This window comes from Linepithema humile, chromosome 4, assembly GCF_040581485.1.
Source record: "Linepithema humile isolate Giens D197 chromosome 4, Lhum_UNIL_v1.0, whole genome shotgun sequence".
Classification (NCBI taxonomy): domain Eukaryota; kingdom Metazoa; phylum Arthropoda; class Insecta; order Hymenoptera; family Formicidae; genus Linepithema; species Linepithema humile.
In genome coordinates this window covers 265,786-280,518 of record NC_090131.1, presented here as the reverse complement: position 1 = coordinate 280,518, position 14,733 = coordinate 265,786, and the positions used below count along the sequence as shown (strand labels likewise).

The window sequence follows — 14,733 nt, the reverse complement described above, 5'->3', positions numbered from 1 at the left end:
AAAATGACAATGAGCGCATTAAAGGTTCCAATAAATTATAAATATTTAGAAGAAGAACTTAACGAGGCTCTTGCAGCCGATAAATTATATCAATTACAAAATAGTGCTAAAATTCGAGCGGTTGAGCAAAGAGTGCCGACGTATGAACACTTTAGACAAATGGTAATCAATTGGTCATATAAGAATAAGGATTTAATATATAAGGAGTTTTTTCTTGAGTAATTTTTAAGAACATTCATGATTTTTAATGAAATCCTAGTTATATGACAGGTAAATGGTGCTCACTTAAAATCTCTGGATCGCAGTGATATGAAACCTAATGTTGGAGTGCAGTGGAATCCCACGATTAACACTATTAAACCCCATAATTTAACCATGTATACAGCTTCGGAAAAATTGAGCTGTAATAAAGAGGACAGTAAAAATATTACAAGAATATCTCCAAAAACATGCGAAGAGTTTTTGCAGTGTTGGGGAACAATTTTAGACTATTCTGAAAAATTTATTTATATATGGAATCTAAGGTAAAGATGATGGAATATGTATATTATGTTATTTATATTAACAATGTGCTATCATTATAGGAACATTTTACAGACTCACATTTTTCGGATAGAAATACCTGCATCTTTCTTCAGTGATGTTATTAATGTTTGTCTACAATATTTGTCAAACATAGACGATATAACATCAATTATAGAACTTCTCAATATACTGAGCACATGTAACAGATTCAATCTAATGATGTGTTTCATGACAAAAGAAGAACGATCTACATGCCAGCAACTTTTCCAGCAATTGCAACTCAAAGGAAGGTCCCAGGATAAATGGTTAAAAAGTGCAATCGAATCATTAACTGCAAAATATCAAATAAATTTAAGTAACATGATATAATGCATATTTCTCGTACAACTAAAATAATCTATACAATATAAAATAAAAAATGGATAAAACAATAAGTAATTGAAGACTGTTTTTAGATAATTCACTTTTAGATAGTTCACTGAAATTAACTAAAGATTAGTCGCAGATGTTATACATATCTAACGTAGCTATGGAATCTCGAAATTTATTTGAATCTGCGCGCTAAAAAGCCGACGTCAATTCTAGCAGACGGCGCAGCGATGCATCAGCTGGGTGAGCATGGTGACGCGCAGTGTATCGCCGCGTACAAAAAGAACGGAGTGATTCTCACATTAATATGTTAAAAATAAAGTACACACTGCTCTATTTATACCGCTTACATATGAAGGAATACATTAAACGTCTCGGCTATGATTAGCATCTATGATCTTCCACGCTTTTCCTCGTACCTCTTGGAACCGCCATGATGCACATACGACCCGGCGGTTTGTGTGTGTATGTACACATGTGGTAAACAAGCAGACCAACGTCTTGCCATTGTCGTTGCGCGTGATCACAGGTTCGCGTCAGTCAGGATCAGCAGCTACAGTGGACGACGGTGGATCTTGAAATCACTTGGATTATCAACATCGGTCGGCCTGAAATCGCCTGAGATAAGATATGCGCCGTGGACGTCGTGCCGCGGCGAGCGGTCGCGCGACGTTGCAACGTGCGAGACGACGATTAATCCGCATCATCAGTTAACCGCGCGTCTCGCCCTTTCGCCATCGCGGGGATAAGAGCTATCAGCGATCATTGACAGGGGTAGCTAGTAGTGTAACTTATATATATAAAAGAAAAACAAAACGGGGAACGAAAGGACGCGCCGTGCGCTGGGTACAGCGATGAGGCTGGAGGAGATGCCGTTGCGGCTGAGCTCCGAAGAGCGGGACTTTGAAATGGACGACGATGAGACTGACTATCTGCTGCAGCCGTCCGAGGACAGCATCAAACAACTGACATCGAGACGACGGCACATCAGCGATTGCTCCAAGTACCTGAAAAACTGCCTCTGCGGGTAAGTCGCGGTTTGTTTACAGAGAATGTTTTGAAACATGTGACCACAATTCAATATACATTTCGTCCAAGTTATAACTATGAAAAATAGATCTTATCATTCTCTTATGTTATAGATTTAAAAATTCTGAAAATTGTCCACTATGTATAAATTTCCAACTATTTTCTTCTAATTTTAGATAATTTAAAAAAATTATTTGCATTAGTTGTATATGTATGTCGTTTAATGTATTTTGATGCACTAATGGAATATTATTTGACATTTAATTTTAAACAAAAATCAACTTATTAACATTAAAAATTGGATTAAATTAGTTTAAAAACCATTAGTATTGCGTAAGGAAATGAGTGATATAAAAAATATCAAGTAGCCAACAGTATGTGCGATTTTCCTTGAAGTTTATTATCAGCAAAACCACACAAACTTTGTTGATTAGTTAATAATTTCGACATATTGTTAGTTTGCAAATGATGGTCTTATTGACTCACTTAGCATTTAAAAAAAAAAAGTATAAAATTGATATGCGGTATTTGGTTCTGCTATTGTTTTTATCAATTATGCAACTTATCATCTGTTTCTAACGTCTAACTCGTGTCTCGTGGATATAAAAAAAAAAAAAGGAGCAGTGGTTACTATCGCCGTCTCTAGCTAATGATTCAAGAATATGAGTAATGCACTTGATTGTCGTTTGCTCGCTATATTCTATGAAGTAAATCTATGAAATAGCAGATTTTAATTTTGTAAGATGCTTAATCGAAAGTCATGCGTTACGCACGCTCGAAATAATACTCGAGCCTGCTTGACCCCCCACATTGCAGTATTACTTTATTATAACGTTTTCTACACGTATGGTTTCCGAAAAAACTTGATTCTTTCAGTGCACATTGCTAATATGAATGTTGCTTATATTTATTAACATTTCAACTGCTTTATGTATTGATAGCATTAGGTTAAAAAAATGTATGTTTTTTTTTGCAATTTATATCAGAAATTAATCTCTTAATGTGACTTTAATGAAGATAATACTGTTTTTATATCCACAAGAAATGTAATAATCTTTCTTCTAAACATTTGTAGCTTGAAAAATATATATCACACTCTAACAATATAATTATTAATATCAATATTAAATAAAATATTTGATATTATCAGATTTCCTCAGAATCAATTTTATTTCTTGTTTCTGAGAAATTTCCACGAAGATGTTTAAAAAGACCGACTTTTTTGTCAACATTTTTTAAATGTGACTACGCACCAAAGAATAGTTTGACGTAGGAGAGAAGTAGGGTATTTCTTCTAGGGTTTTTAATCTGATGTTTTGCGCACAGACTGTTCCGTACGTATCATATTATTGGCTTAGCACTGTTGTATCGACTGCGTGTAGCCAATAAACAGATTCGGTCCATGTCCATCCCAGGCGGACGTTGTTCCTCGCAATAAACGTCTCTTACAATCGTGCACTCCGCGCTCCACGATCGTGAGTGATGTCATAGTATTGTTGATTCTGAGTAATAAATTAATGCATCTTATCGGATAATATTTTCGCGACGTGACGAAACGCGTACGAAATCGCGCGAGTGCAATCTTTTATTCGCCGATTAATGAATAAATAATCTAAATGGAGACGCAGAGCAATGTTATAAGGATGTCCAAGGAAGACATTCCGCTAATATCCAAGCCACGAAATGACAGTTCTTGGTCAAGGTGACGTACATCTTATCTCGATTGATGAGGCTTCAATTCTTTAATCTCGATACGTTGATTCACTCGTCTTTCATAGTGCAAAATTATTGGCACGAATTCTCTATCCGCGATAGCAAATTTCTCATCAGGTCGATGCGCGAATGCAGCTCCGTTCGATCAATGCGTTGGATGACATACTTGTACATTTGTTTACGTCCATCAAGCTTAAACGATTAAAATTGATTGTTATCTATTTAATTATTAGATTACATTGCATTGTAAATATTAATGGATTGAAATTGCAATCGAAAATACTTTTTTATCAAATATTTTATTCAAAGAAAAAACCAATTTTTTAATTTATCGATTTTGTATAATAGTTAAATTTTTGGTTTTGTTAAATTAAAATTGTTTTATTATGGTTGCAGATGTTGTACTTGGATGTGGAGAAGATGTTGCAGAGAACGGGAGTTAAGAGCCAGGGTGATCCACATTGGACAACCCATGCATGAAAAGTTTCCCACTAATGTTATAAGAAATCAAAAATACAATGTTGTTACTTTTTTGCCTTTGGTATGTTTTTCTCGATAAAGGGAAATCTTAATATCTCTTTGGATTGCAATGTGATTAACGATATTTATTATTGCTTTATAGGTCCTCTTTCAGCAGTTTAAATTCTTCTTGAATTTATACTTTCTGCTTATGGCTATATCTCAATTTATACCAGACATAAGGATAGGGTATTTATACACATATTGGGGACCATTGTGCTTTGTTTTAACTGTAACAATTTTCCGTGAAGGTATTGATGATTTTAGAAGATACAAGAGAGACAAGGAAGTCAATGCACAAAAATATTATAGATTAGTGAAGGGTTTTGATACACCAGAATTAGTACCAAGTTCCAAATTACGAGTTGGTGACTTGGTAAGTTGCGTTATGTTCAGACATTACTCTTATTTTAACATATTTTTTTATATAACAATTTTTGTACATAAACAATGACTTTTTCCATAAGGTAATAGTAGAGAAGGGTCAAAGAGTACCAGCTGATTTAGTATTATTACGCACAACTGAAAAATCTGGTGCGTGTTTTGTGCGGACTGATCAATTGGATGGAGAAACGGATTGGAAATTACGATTAGCAGTGCCTGCAACGCAAAAATTGGAAAGCAATTCACAATTATTTGATATTAAAGCTAGTTTATATGTTGAAAAACCTCAAAAAGACATACATAGCTTTATTGGCACTTTTTCAAGGGTAAGACATTTAATTTTCTTACATCCTATTATCTTTCAATTTTTTTAATAATTTAATTTGATTTTGTTTCCAGTACGATGGATATAGCAGCGAAGAAAGCTTGGGTGTGGACAATACATTATGGGCGAATACAGCTGTGGCGTCGGGTTCTGCTCTTGGTGTTGTTGTTTATACCGGCCAGGAAACACGATCTTTAATGAATCATTCGGAAATCAGATCAAAAGTTGGTTTGCTGGATCAAGAGATCAATCAATTGACAAAGGTATGTATGTGAAATGTAACAATTATGTATAAAAAAAATTATACATGTACGAATATCAATACATCTTAGCTATATTTCGGTAGGTACTATTTTGTGCAGTAATAGGACTCGCCCTTGTAATGATGTGTCTGAAAGGATTCAACGGACCTTGGTATCGTTACATGTTCCGTTTTGTTTTGCTATTTTCCTATATCATACCGATCAGTTTGAGAGTAAATCTGGATATGGGCAAGGCGTTTTACGCATGGTGCATACAAAGAGATAAAGATATCGCCGGTACAGTTGTAAGGACAACTACTATTCCGGAAGAACTCGGACGTATATCATATTTGCTGAGCGATAAGACCGGCACATTAACACAAAATATAATGGTATTCAAGAAGTTGCATCTGGGCACTATATCTTATGGCCAGGAAACGTTCGACGAAGTGACGTCGGTATTAAAGACTTATTATCCGACTGACACAGAAAATTCCCCGGTGAAACCGGCGCCATCGACGCACAGTGGAAAAGTTCGAAGATCCGAGAACACCCGGATTTACGACGCCGTGCACGCTTTAGCGCTGTGCCACAATGTAACTCCAGTGTACGACGAGGTAAATAACAAATCCTCGAATCTGGACTCGATGAGTGTGCAAACGGTAGAAACCGGAGACACAGGTTCCATTCAGAGGTCAGCTCAGTTTTATATTTTATTGATTGAACGCGAAAGTTGCAATATCCTTGATTAACAGAAATTTTAATGTTTCAGTCAAACGGAAGCGGATCAACATTATTATTTGCCGGAGCAGAAGCGTAATTATCAAGCTTCAAGTCCAGACGAAGTGGCTCTGGTGAAGTGGACGGAAGAAATAGGATTGGCTCTCGTCAAACGGGATCTTAATTCGATGCAGTTGAAGGCTCTGAACGGTCAAATATTGAATTATACTATACTGCAAATATTCCCTTTCACGTCGGAAACCAAGCGAATGGGTATAATCGTGAGGGAGGAGTCCAGCTCTGAGATTGTATTTTACTTAAAAGGTGCCGATGTTGTGATGTCTGGTATTGTACAATATAACGATTGGCTGGATGAGGTGTGTGAAAATATGGCGCGTGAAGGTCTCAGAACACTGGTTGTGGCAAAGAAAAATCTGACTGAAGACCAGTATCTTGATTTCGAAGCAAGGTAATATTACTAGAAGCATTATTATAATTTTCATTAAGAATTTGAAACAAATAACTAAACTATTGGCATCATACAGGTACAATGCGGCGAGGATGAGCGTCAGCGATCGTGTCTCGAGAGTTACCGCGGTGGTGGAAAGTCTCGAGAGAGAAATGGAACTGTTGTGCGTGACCGGAGTCGAAGACAGGCTGCAAGACAGGGTGAGACCCACGCTGGAACAATTGAGGAACGCTGGAATAAAGATATGGATGTTAACTGGCGATAAACTGGAAACTGCGACATGTATAGCGAAATCCTCGCGCTTGGTTTCACGCACACAAGGACTGCACGTCTTCAAATCTGTCGTGACGCGCACTGACGCCCACTTGGAACTGAACACGTTTCGCAAGAAGCAAGATTGTGCCTTAGTTATCAGCGGCGATTCTCTGGAGGTGTGCTTGCAATATTATGAACAGGAATTTCTGGAACTTGCTTGCGGTTCACCCGCTGTCGTTTGCTGCCGATGTTCTCCCACGCAGAAAGCCGAAGTTGTCAGTCTTATACAGAGACACACCGGCAAGAGAACAGCAGCTGTCGGCGATGGTGGTAATGATGTCTCCATGATACAAGCTGCAGACGCTGGTATGTATTTAAATCTTTTACGTAATCTAACACTATTTGGATATTATTACCGCATATGTTTATCCGCAGGTATTGGTCTTGAGGGTCTTGAGGGAAGACAGGCATCGCTAGCTGCAGATTTTTCAATCTCTCAGTTTAGTCATCTCGCTAATTTATTATTAGTCCACGGCAGAAGAAGCTATAAACGCTCGGCTGCATTGAGTCAGTTTGTTATACACCGCGGTCTGATAATTTCCACTATGCAAGCTGTATTCTCCGCAGTCTTTTATTTGTCTTCGGTTGCCTTATATCAAGGTTTTCTTATGGTAGGGTAAGTAATACACTTTCTACATCAATTTTGATAATGATTTTGTAATTTTTATATTTTAATACATCAAAACTCTCATTACATATAAAACTTTTTTTTAGATATGCTACAATATATACAATGTTTCCCGTCTTTTCCTTGGTATTGGACAAAGATGTGTCGGGAAAAATTGCGCTTACCTATCCAGAGCTTTATAAAGAGCTTAGTAAGGGCCGTTCGCTGTCGTATAAAACATTTTTTATGTGGGTTTTAATAAGTATATATCAAGGTATGTAGTTTGATTAAACCTAAATAATGTATTTTTTATAATGTGCAATGTACAAAAGAATAGAAATACATATTTCTTTTTTATTTTTTTACTTTAGGAGGAGTAATCATGTATGGTGCACTTATAATGTTCGAAGACGAATTCATTCATATAGTGGCCATCAGTTTTTCGGCATTAGTTTTGACAGAATTGATAATGGTTGCTTTAACGATTAGAACTTGGCATCATATAATGATACTGGCAGAAATCTTCTCTCTAGCGCTTTATTTATTATCGTTGGTCGTTCTTAAGGATTACTTCGGTAAGTGATATGATATTTATTAACAAATATAGTTAAATAAAAATTCAGCTCCCATATTCTCTCACATAATTTATAAATATAAATGCATTATTAATGTATATTTTTTCTTTTATACTAATATAGATGCTGAATTTATTAAGACAACAGACTTCTTATGGAAAGTGTTGGTGATAACATTAGTCTCATGCATGCCGCTGTACATCTTGAAGTTTTTGAGGAAGAAGTTTTCGCCTCCTAGTTATACTAAATTATCCTAAATCCCACGAGAAAGTTTATTCTTTCCATATATGGATGACAAAGGAGGATAAAACATCAATATTTAACAGACAGAAACAAGTATATAAAAATTTTTCGTTCAAATACCTATAAATCCAATCCAATTAATATCGCTTAGTTAAATTTTAGTGAAATAAGAAAAGTCATATGCACCATTTTATATCAACCAACTATTTTTGTAATAATCGAACAATTTTTGTAACATTAGTCATAACAACGACTAATGTAATAGAAAATGTCTACACAGCAAAATACGAGCCGGTAAAGTTTTCAAAATTGCTTGTTTCACATTACACAGTGACTAATTTTATTGAAACGTGGATTGGATTAAATTTGTTACAAGTAAAATCAATAACTTCACGATATTACGCATAACATTAATTCTTCCTGCAAGCTTATCTAGTACGCATCCTGGATTTGGACCTTTTTGTATCTGATTTTTCTTACGTTTTTTTGTTTACATATTTATTTATTAATGCAATGCCAAAATCGCATCTTCCATTTCAGTGCGTTTATATGCACATACTGCGGCATTTATATAGTCTGATCTTTTTATTGTTCTTAAAATACCAATTAGACATATTTTAATTGAGAGCACTATTCAGTATTTTTCACGTATCAAATAAATTTTCCAATATACGCGTAAATTTACGCAAGCAATCTTCATTTATATAATGCGAAATGCACTTCACTTAAAAATTGTTATAGAACTAATACAATTAAAGAATACAAATTTGAGTGTCAGAAATAAAACTGTGATTTATGCTAACTAAGTCTAAACAGCATTTTTTGTACTAACGTTATTTTATAACGTGCTTTATTTTGAAACTATACAAGACAATTATTTTTTTTATCTTATTCTTTAAAAATTATCTTTATCCATGCAGGACATATTTTCGTTAACATTTGTATTCCCAGTCGTATAGTATGCATAAATAATAATATTGGATTACGTAGTATGTTTTATATTCATGTATATACTGCAAGCATGTAGGACATAACTGTAATCGTTGTTATCTCTAATGTGGATGAAGCGTATCATAAATAATATAGCTGTTTCTAGAGAACCATTGTTTGCTATGTAATACGTTTATGATTAATTTATTCGTAAATAAAATAATATATTCCTTTTCCTGACTTCTGATATTTCTATTGTTCATATTATATTTTTGTCCATAATTTATTGAAATTAATAATAGTTTAAAATTGATATTCTGGCAGATAAAAAAAAAACAAATTGGTTTAAATAAAAATTCCAGTTTTTTTAAGACAGTATTTTATTGTTAACTTTATCTAATAGTTACATTAAGTTTAGTAGTTATGGCCTTTTCTACTTGACTATGAAGTTCATTGACTTCGTTCTGTGTCAAAGTACGCTCCATGTGTCTATACACTATGCTGTAGCAATGAGATGTTTTTTTAGTCTTTGGATGAATGAATTTATCTTTCAGTAAAATTTGTTCAATAAAATCGCCACCTATTTCTCTGACTATGTCGTAGAAATTATTGGGAGAGTAACTTCCATCTTCTGGTAACCAGAAACTTATGTCATTTGTGCAGGGAGGATATATACTGATGGGCTAAAAAAAGATGTTTACTCACATAAGTTATTTTTCACTAATCACATATAAATGTGATTAATATTAAGTATCTCACCTTATATTGTATATGTGCATAAGGATTGTCTACTTTAAATTGATTTAGGAAACCTACGTCGTTACTCCAAAATAATCTTATGTCTGGTATATCATACAAGCACATAGCCAAACGTTCTAAGCCAAGACCGAATGCCCATCCAATTCGATCCACAGCACCAGATTTTTGTAGAATTTCTTGACGCATGATGCCACAACCCAATATTTCAAGCCATTTGTCATTATACAATACTTCCAATTCATAAGACGGATGGGTAAACGGAAAATATTCATCAACCCATCTGCATTGCACATCTATCATCATAAAATATTTTTAAATCAATATCAAGTCAAATTAATAGAGTCAATAAAATATAGTATGGTACCTTTCCCAAAGATAGCTTTCGCTAGGCCAATTAAAGTATTTTTTAATTCTTGTTCCATTATCTTTACAGCTTCTAAGGTATGACAACCCTGTTTTTCAGAAGTTTCTATTCCTCTATGCTCAAATAGTTTTAGATTTTCAGAATCGTTTACACTATAAAATACTTCTTGCGATGTACGTAATCTGACTGCATCAGCTTGATGAAAAATTGGATAATGTGTACTGTCAACTTCATCTCGTCGATATACATCCCCAATAACAAGAAAGTTATTCAATCCCATGGAGATTAATTCTGCTTGATGTGCTGTTGTGTGCGCCCGCAATAATGTATCTCGATTTACAAAGTAACAATCTGTTTTCTTTCTACTTGGATGATCTTTCGGCACAAGAAGGGAATCAAAATTTTGAGCCACTGTAACTATGGGACATATATTGTCAAAAATACCAAATGATGGAGTTCCACTTTTATTGCGAAACTGTCCATAAAAATAATTTACGATGCGTTGACGTATATGTGAGAGTGGATGATATTGTTTAGTATGCAGATTTTTTCCTAATTTAGCGATAACGTTTGGAGTAACATTTGTCCAATCATCTGTTACATATTTTTGACCAAGAAGTATCAATTCATTGACATTCTTATTAACATTGGCAACAGTAGAAGATGTTCTACATGTTTTCAACGGTTTTTTACAAAGATAAATACATCTGTTATACCGGTTATACCTGTAACATAAATATACTTTGATTATAAAAGTTATTTCTAATTTTTAAAACGTAAATAAAGATCTATAAACATTACGCACCACATAATTGCGTTTATTAATCTTATTTGTTTTATTTATTTATTTATTTAGATGTATACATGCTATATTAACGAAAAATTATCTTAAGATATTTATCTTAAAAACAAAGATCCAAATTGCTATTTCGGAAATATATATATTTTTTTAGAGTGCTTCCAACTCAAAGAGTTATCTCACACACAGTTACATCTAGACTTGCAAGTATGTTTATTTTATTAAATTATTCTCTTCCTGTTTTTATATTTCGGAAATAAAACACATGAAGGTTATGTAACAAACTGTCAAAATATTCAGATTAGATTACAAAAATATTAAAACACATAAAAATTATAATGAATAATGTTATTTAATTCAATGTTTATATTGACATTTTTAAAAATAATTTGTAATACATATAACATTTAAGTGATATTTGCTGAGACTTAAAATATATCCAGACAAACTTGTATAGGACATCAGCATATGCAAATTTATGTGGATATATCCTAACATATTGACGACAACATAAAAGAGACTCTAGATGAAATTTTCTAGACCATTTAAAAAAGGTCGACAACATAACTATAATTATGAATGAAATTTTCTAGACAACGATTTCCGACTTATCTCAACCTAACCACCTAACCATGTGCTACAGCGAATTAGCCGGATTTGTTTAAATTAGTAGTTTACTTCTTTTAAAAATAATGGGTCTCAGTCGAGAGGTAATTCTGAGCCTTTATCGGAATCTAATTCAAGAAAGTAAGAAATGGAGCTCATACAATTATAGGTAACACATTTACATGTTTTTACGACAGTGATGATAGAACTATGATAGACAATGTAGAGAATAATCTTATTTTTTAATTGTAATTCTTATATGTATAAATTAATTATAACATATTATTATACTCGTTTTTATTGTATATTTGTGTGATTGCATTATATGGTGCATGCACAAGAATAAATTATTTTGTACTTTTTTCAGAATGTATGCTTTACGTAAAATACGACATGAATTCAAGGAAAATAAAACATTGAAAGACGAAGAAAAAATTAGACAATATTTTGCAAAAGGAGAGGAAGCACTAGCAATGATCAAAAGACAAGTCACTTTAGGTAGCCTCTACAGTACTCGGCCATTAGTGATTGAAACTAAAAGCAAATTACACAACACACAGCGAAATCATTATAGTGCTTAAGCTGAGATATTGATATACATCAGTAAATTTCATTTTCACATATCTCATAATTTCAAACTTTGAAATTAGAATTATTCGATGAATTTTTAATTTATTGTTATATATCTTGAATAAATTTTTAATTTATTATTATATCTTGAATATATATCCAGACAGCATACATGTCCACAATAAATCCAAAGGATACTCAGAGGATGTTCTGTCATCTCAAAAATGTCTTCGAGATATCTGGACGTCTCTTGGATATGCTGTGCTGTCTGGGTACATTCATGTACTTTTTTAAATATCAGAAAACAAATTTAAGGTTAAGAAGATATCATCAGAAAAACGATCATTAAGCATTTATTAGTGAACAAGAATTTAAAACCTTTATTATATCATTTCTTTACTACATAGAAAAAAAATTTGTACCTTATGTAAAGCTATTTCCTTTGTATTACTATGCAACAATGAAATGTTTTTATATTTATATGCTTGTATATAAATATTGTAAATGTTCTGTAAATTAAATTAAAAAATTTTGTTAATACACTTACTGTGTGGTTTTTTTATATTTTATATGGTCTGTATCAGTGACGCCAGATTTGAGACACAGCAACAAGCAGTACGAGAGAGAGAGAGAATACCGTACACATGCGCAAGCTACGTACGTGTAAACGTCTCTTTAGGACGTTTTTAGGATCTCTTGAAAATGCCTTTTTTTAAAAAGAGTTCATACATACATATATACGCGGTATTCCCTCCCTCATGCTGCTTACTGCTTGCGTCTCAAATCTGGCGTCACTGGCGCAGACCTGCTAATCAGCTGATGCAAGATGACAGCTGGTCACAGCTGGTCCAGTGCGTCGTGACGATGCGGCCGATGATGGAATGATTATAAGATATACCGCGTTTATAATTACGTTGCGATAGAAGAAGAAATAATTGTTGAAAAATGGCCACAAGAAACTTGACTGAGCCTTTTGTCTTAATGAGAAACAATGCTATGCAGAGTAGGCATATTTACGCCGAACAGGTGCGTGCACTTAACCTGTTCTGTTGTGTGATATCATGCCGCTTCTATCCATTTGTTCTATGATTTTTCACATTAGACGCTTAATCCACTTTTTTAGAACCTGACCGATCGAGTAGCACTGGTGGAATCGGATTCTGGTGGATCAGATAACGTAGAGTTGAAGGGTGTGAATACAGACAGCGGTGCACCGCCTGTCTGGGCAGATGCCTTGGAAGAGACACAATATATCCTGAGCAGATTACGAGTGAAAATTGATAGCTTGGTCGAGTTGCATTCCAAGCAGCTCACCAGACCTACCTTGGATGATACATCTCAGGTTTGTGAATTCCTGAGACTGTAATCTATCAATTGTTAAATGACATAATTAGCTGTATTTACAAAAATCAGCATGCTTTGTGAAAAATGTATCAAGCAAAGAAAATATTTATTTCTTATAATAATTATAACGTAAGGATTTGAAATATGCTTTATAACATAGGAAGAAAGACAAATGGAACAATTGACACGAGAAATTGGCCGTGGATTCTCTAATGGCTATAGACAAGTACAAACAATTAAGTCAGCTAATAGACATGAAACAAAGCTCGCGGAACGTCGACTAGCTGCCAGTGCAGTAATGGCTCTTTCTGCTGCCTTGCAGGAATTAGGCCTTCGCTATAGATCAGCACAGAATCATTACTTAACACGTATTATGTTTTTTCTATAGTTTAACAATTCTATAACTTTTATACATATTCAGTTGTAATAAATTTTTGCAGAGGTGAAATCAAGAGAAGAGAGAAATAGCCAGTTCTTTGCAGAAGACCAGTCTTTTTTAGATAATGTAGCAACAGATTCTTGGTTGACAGAATCGAATGAAGCAAGCAATGATTACTGGCAGAAAAACCAACAGAGGCAAGACTCGGTTTTATTACAATTAGAGGAACCCGAAGATAGAATGAAATTAGCATTAGAAAGAGAAGAACAAATTGGAAGTATAGTTCAAAGTATAGCAGACTTAAAACACATTTTCAAGGTAATTCATATACGAAATTATCATAATGAACAGTATAACAACAAATTGTAAATATATATTTACATTATATCTCATCTGCTTTGATATTTGTAGTTTTACTTGTAATGTAATACAATGTATGATTTTGGATTTTTATTATACACAGGATCTTGCAGTAATGGTACAGGATCAGGGTACTATTTTAGATCGGATTGATTATAATATCGAACAAACGCAAGTGCAAGTACACGAAGGCTATAAACAATTAAAGAAAGCCGACTCCTATCAAAAGGCCAATAAAAAGTTGTACTGCATCGTAGTTTTAGCTGCTGCTATCATATTACTTAGTTTTCTGTTCATCATATTTAAGGCATAAAAGAGTATCTATAATTAAAACAAAATTTACATAAAAATATTGATATACCTGTTGGTATTTATCATGTTCCATAAAATGAAACGTCTTTATAGAACCTGTTGTAAAATAATATGCAAGTGTTATGTCAAGAAGGAAATAATGTATTCGTGAAATTATGACAAATGTCTGTTTGATCTATCTGTTAATCAATTAATCTGATAAAAGAAGTATTTAACTGTGGGATTAGCTTTTTTAATCAATGTTAATCTTGCTCTTTAATCGAATCTTCAAACTT

General features: G+C 33.7%; 5 protein-coding genes across 6 annotated transcripts; 4 read left to right on the top strand and 1 right to left on the bottom strand.

Annotated features, from left to right (window-relative positions):
- Positions 1-3: 3 nt before the first annotated feature.
- On the top strand, positions 4-1,284 carry LOC105669194 (coiled-coil domain-containing protein 103). Its single transcript, XM_012362003.2, has 3 exons — positions 4-162; positions 271-524; positions 585-1,284. Exons 1-3 carry the CDS (start codon positions 4-6, stop codon positions 892-894), a joined length of 723 nt encoding a protein of 240 aa, XP_012217426.2. The 3' UTR covers positions 895-1,284.
- A 149-nt stretch (positions 1,285-1,433) lies between these two features.
- Positions 1,434-9,205, top strand: LOC105669185 (probable phospholipid-transporting ATPase IIB). 2 transcript variants are annotated; one of them, XM_012361985.2, is made up of 12 exons: positions 1,434-1,921; positions 4,033-4,177; positions 4,259-4,531; positions 4,623-4,865; positions 4,939-5,127; positions 5,211-5,800; positions 5,879-6,295; positions 6,372-6,916; positions 6,986-7,226; positions 7,325-7,491; positions 7,589-7,792; positions 7,916-9,205. In XM_012361985.2, the coding sequence occupies exons 1-12, from the start codon at positions 1,749-1,751 to the stop codon at positions 8,047-8,049; spliced, it is 3,321 nt and encodes a 1,106-aa protein (XP_012217408.1). In that variant the 5' UTR covers positions 1,434-1,748; the 3' UTR covers positions 8,050-9,205. The 2 variants fall into 2 exon arrangements, with proteins under 2 accessions (XP_012217408.1, XP_012217410.1); XM_012361987.2 differs by lacking the exon at positions 1,434-1,921 and adding an exon at positions 3,374-3,625.
- PheRS-m (Phenylalanyl-tRNA synthetase, mitochondrial) lies at positions 8,002-11,379 on the bottom strand. Its single transcript, XM_012361996.2, has 4 exons — positions 10,894-11,379; positions 10,089-10,813; positions 9,725-10,017; positions 8,002-9,648 (listed from the first exon to the last, which is right to left on the bottom strand). Exons 1-4 carry the CDS (start codon positions 10,896-10,898, stop codon positions 9,358-9,360), a joined length of 1,314 nt encoding a protein of 437 aa, XP_012217419.1. The 5' UTR covers positions 10,899-11,379; the 3' UTR covers positions 8,002-9,357.
- Positions 11,380-11,477: 98 nt separating this feature from the next.
- bcn92 (LYR motif-containing protein bcn92) lies at positions 11,478-12,605 on the top strand. The gene is made up of 2 exons (XM_012362006.2): positions 11,478-11,662; positions 11,861-12,605. Exons 1-2 carry the CDS (start codon positions 11,580-11,582, stop codon positions 12,072-12,074), a joined length of 297 nt encoding a protein of 98 aa, XP_012217429.1. The 5' UTR covers positions 11,478-11,579; the 3' UTR covers positions 12,075-12,605.
- A 270-nt stretch (positions 12,606-12,875) lies between these two features.
- On the top strand, positions 12,876-14,678 carry Syx16 (syntaxin 16). The gene is made up of 5 exons (XM_012361998.2): positions 12,876-13,089; positions 13,187-13,405; positions 13,568-13,775; positions 13,848-14,104; positions 14,250-14,678. Exons 1-5 carry the CDS (start codon positions 13,009-13,011, stop codon positions 14,457-14,459), a joined length of 975 nt encoding a protein of 324 aa, XP_012217421.1. The 5' UTR covers positions 12,876-13,008; the 3' UTR covers positions 14,460-14,678.
- The last annotated feature ends 55 nt before the right edge of the window (positions 14,679-14,733 follow it).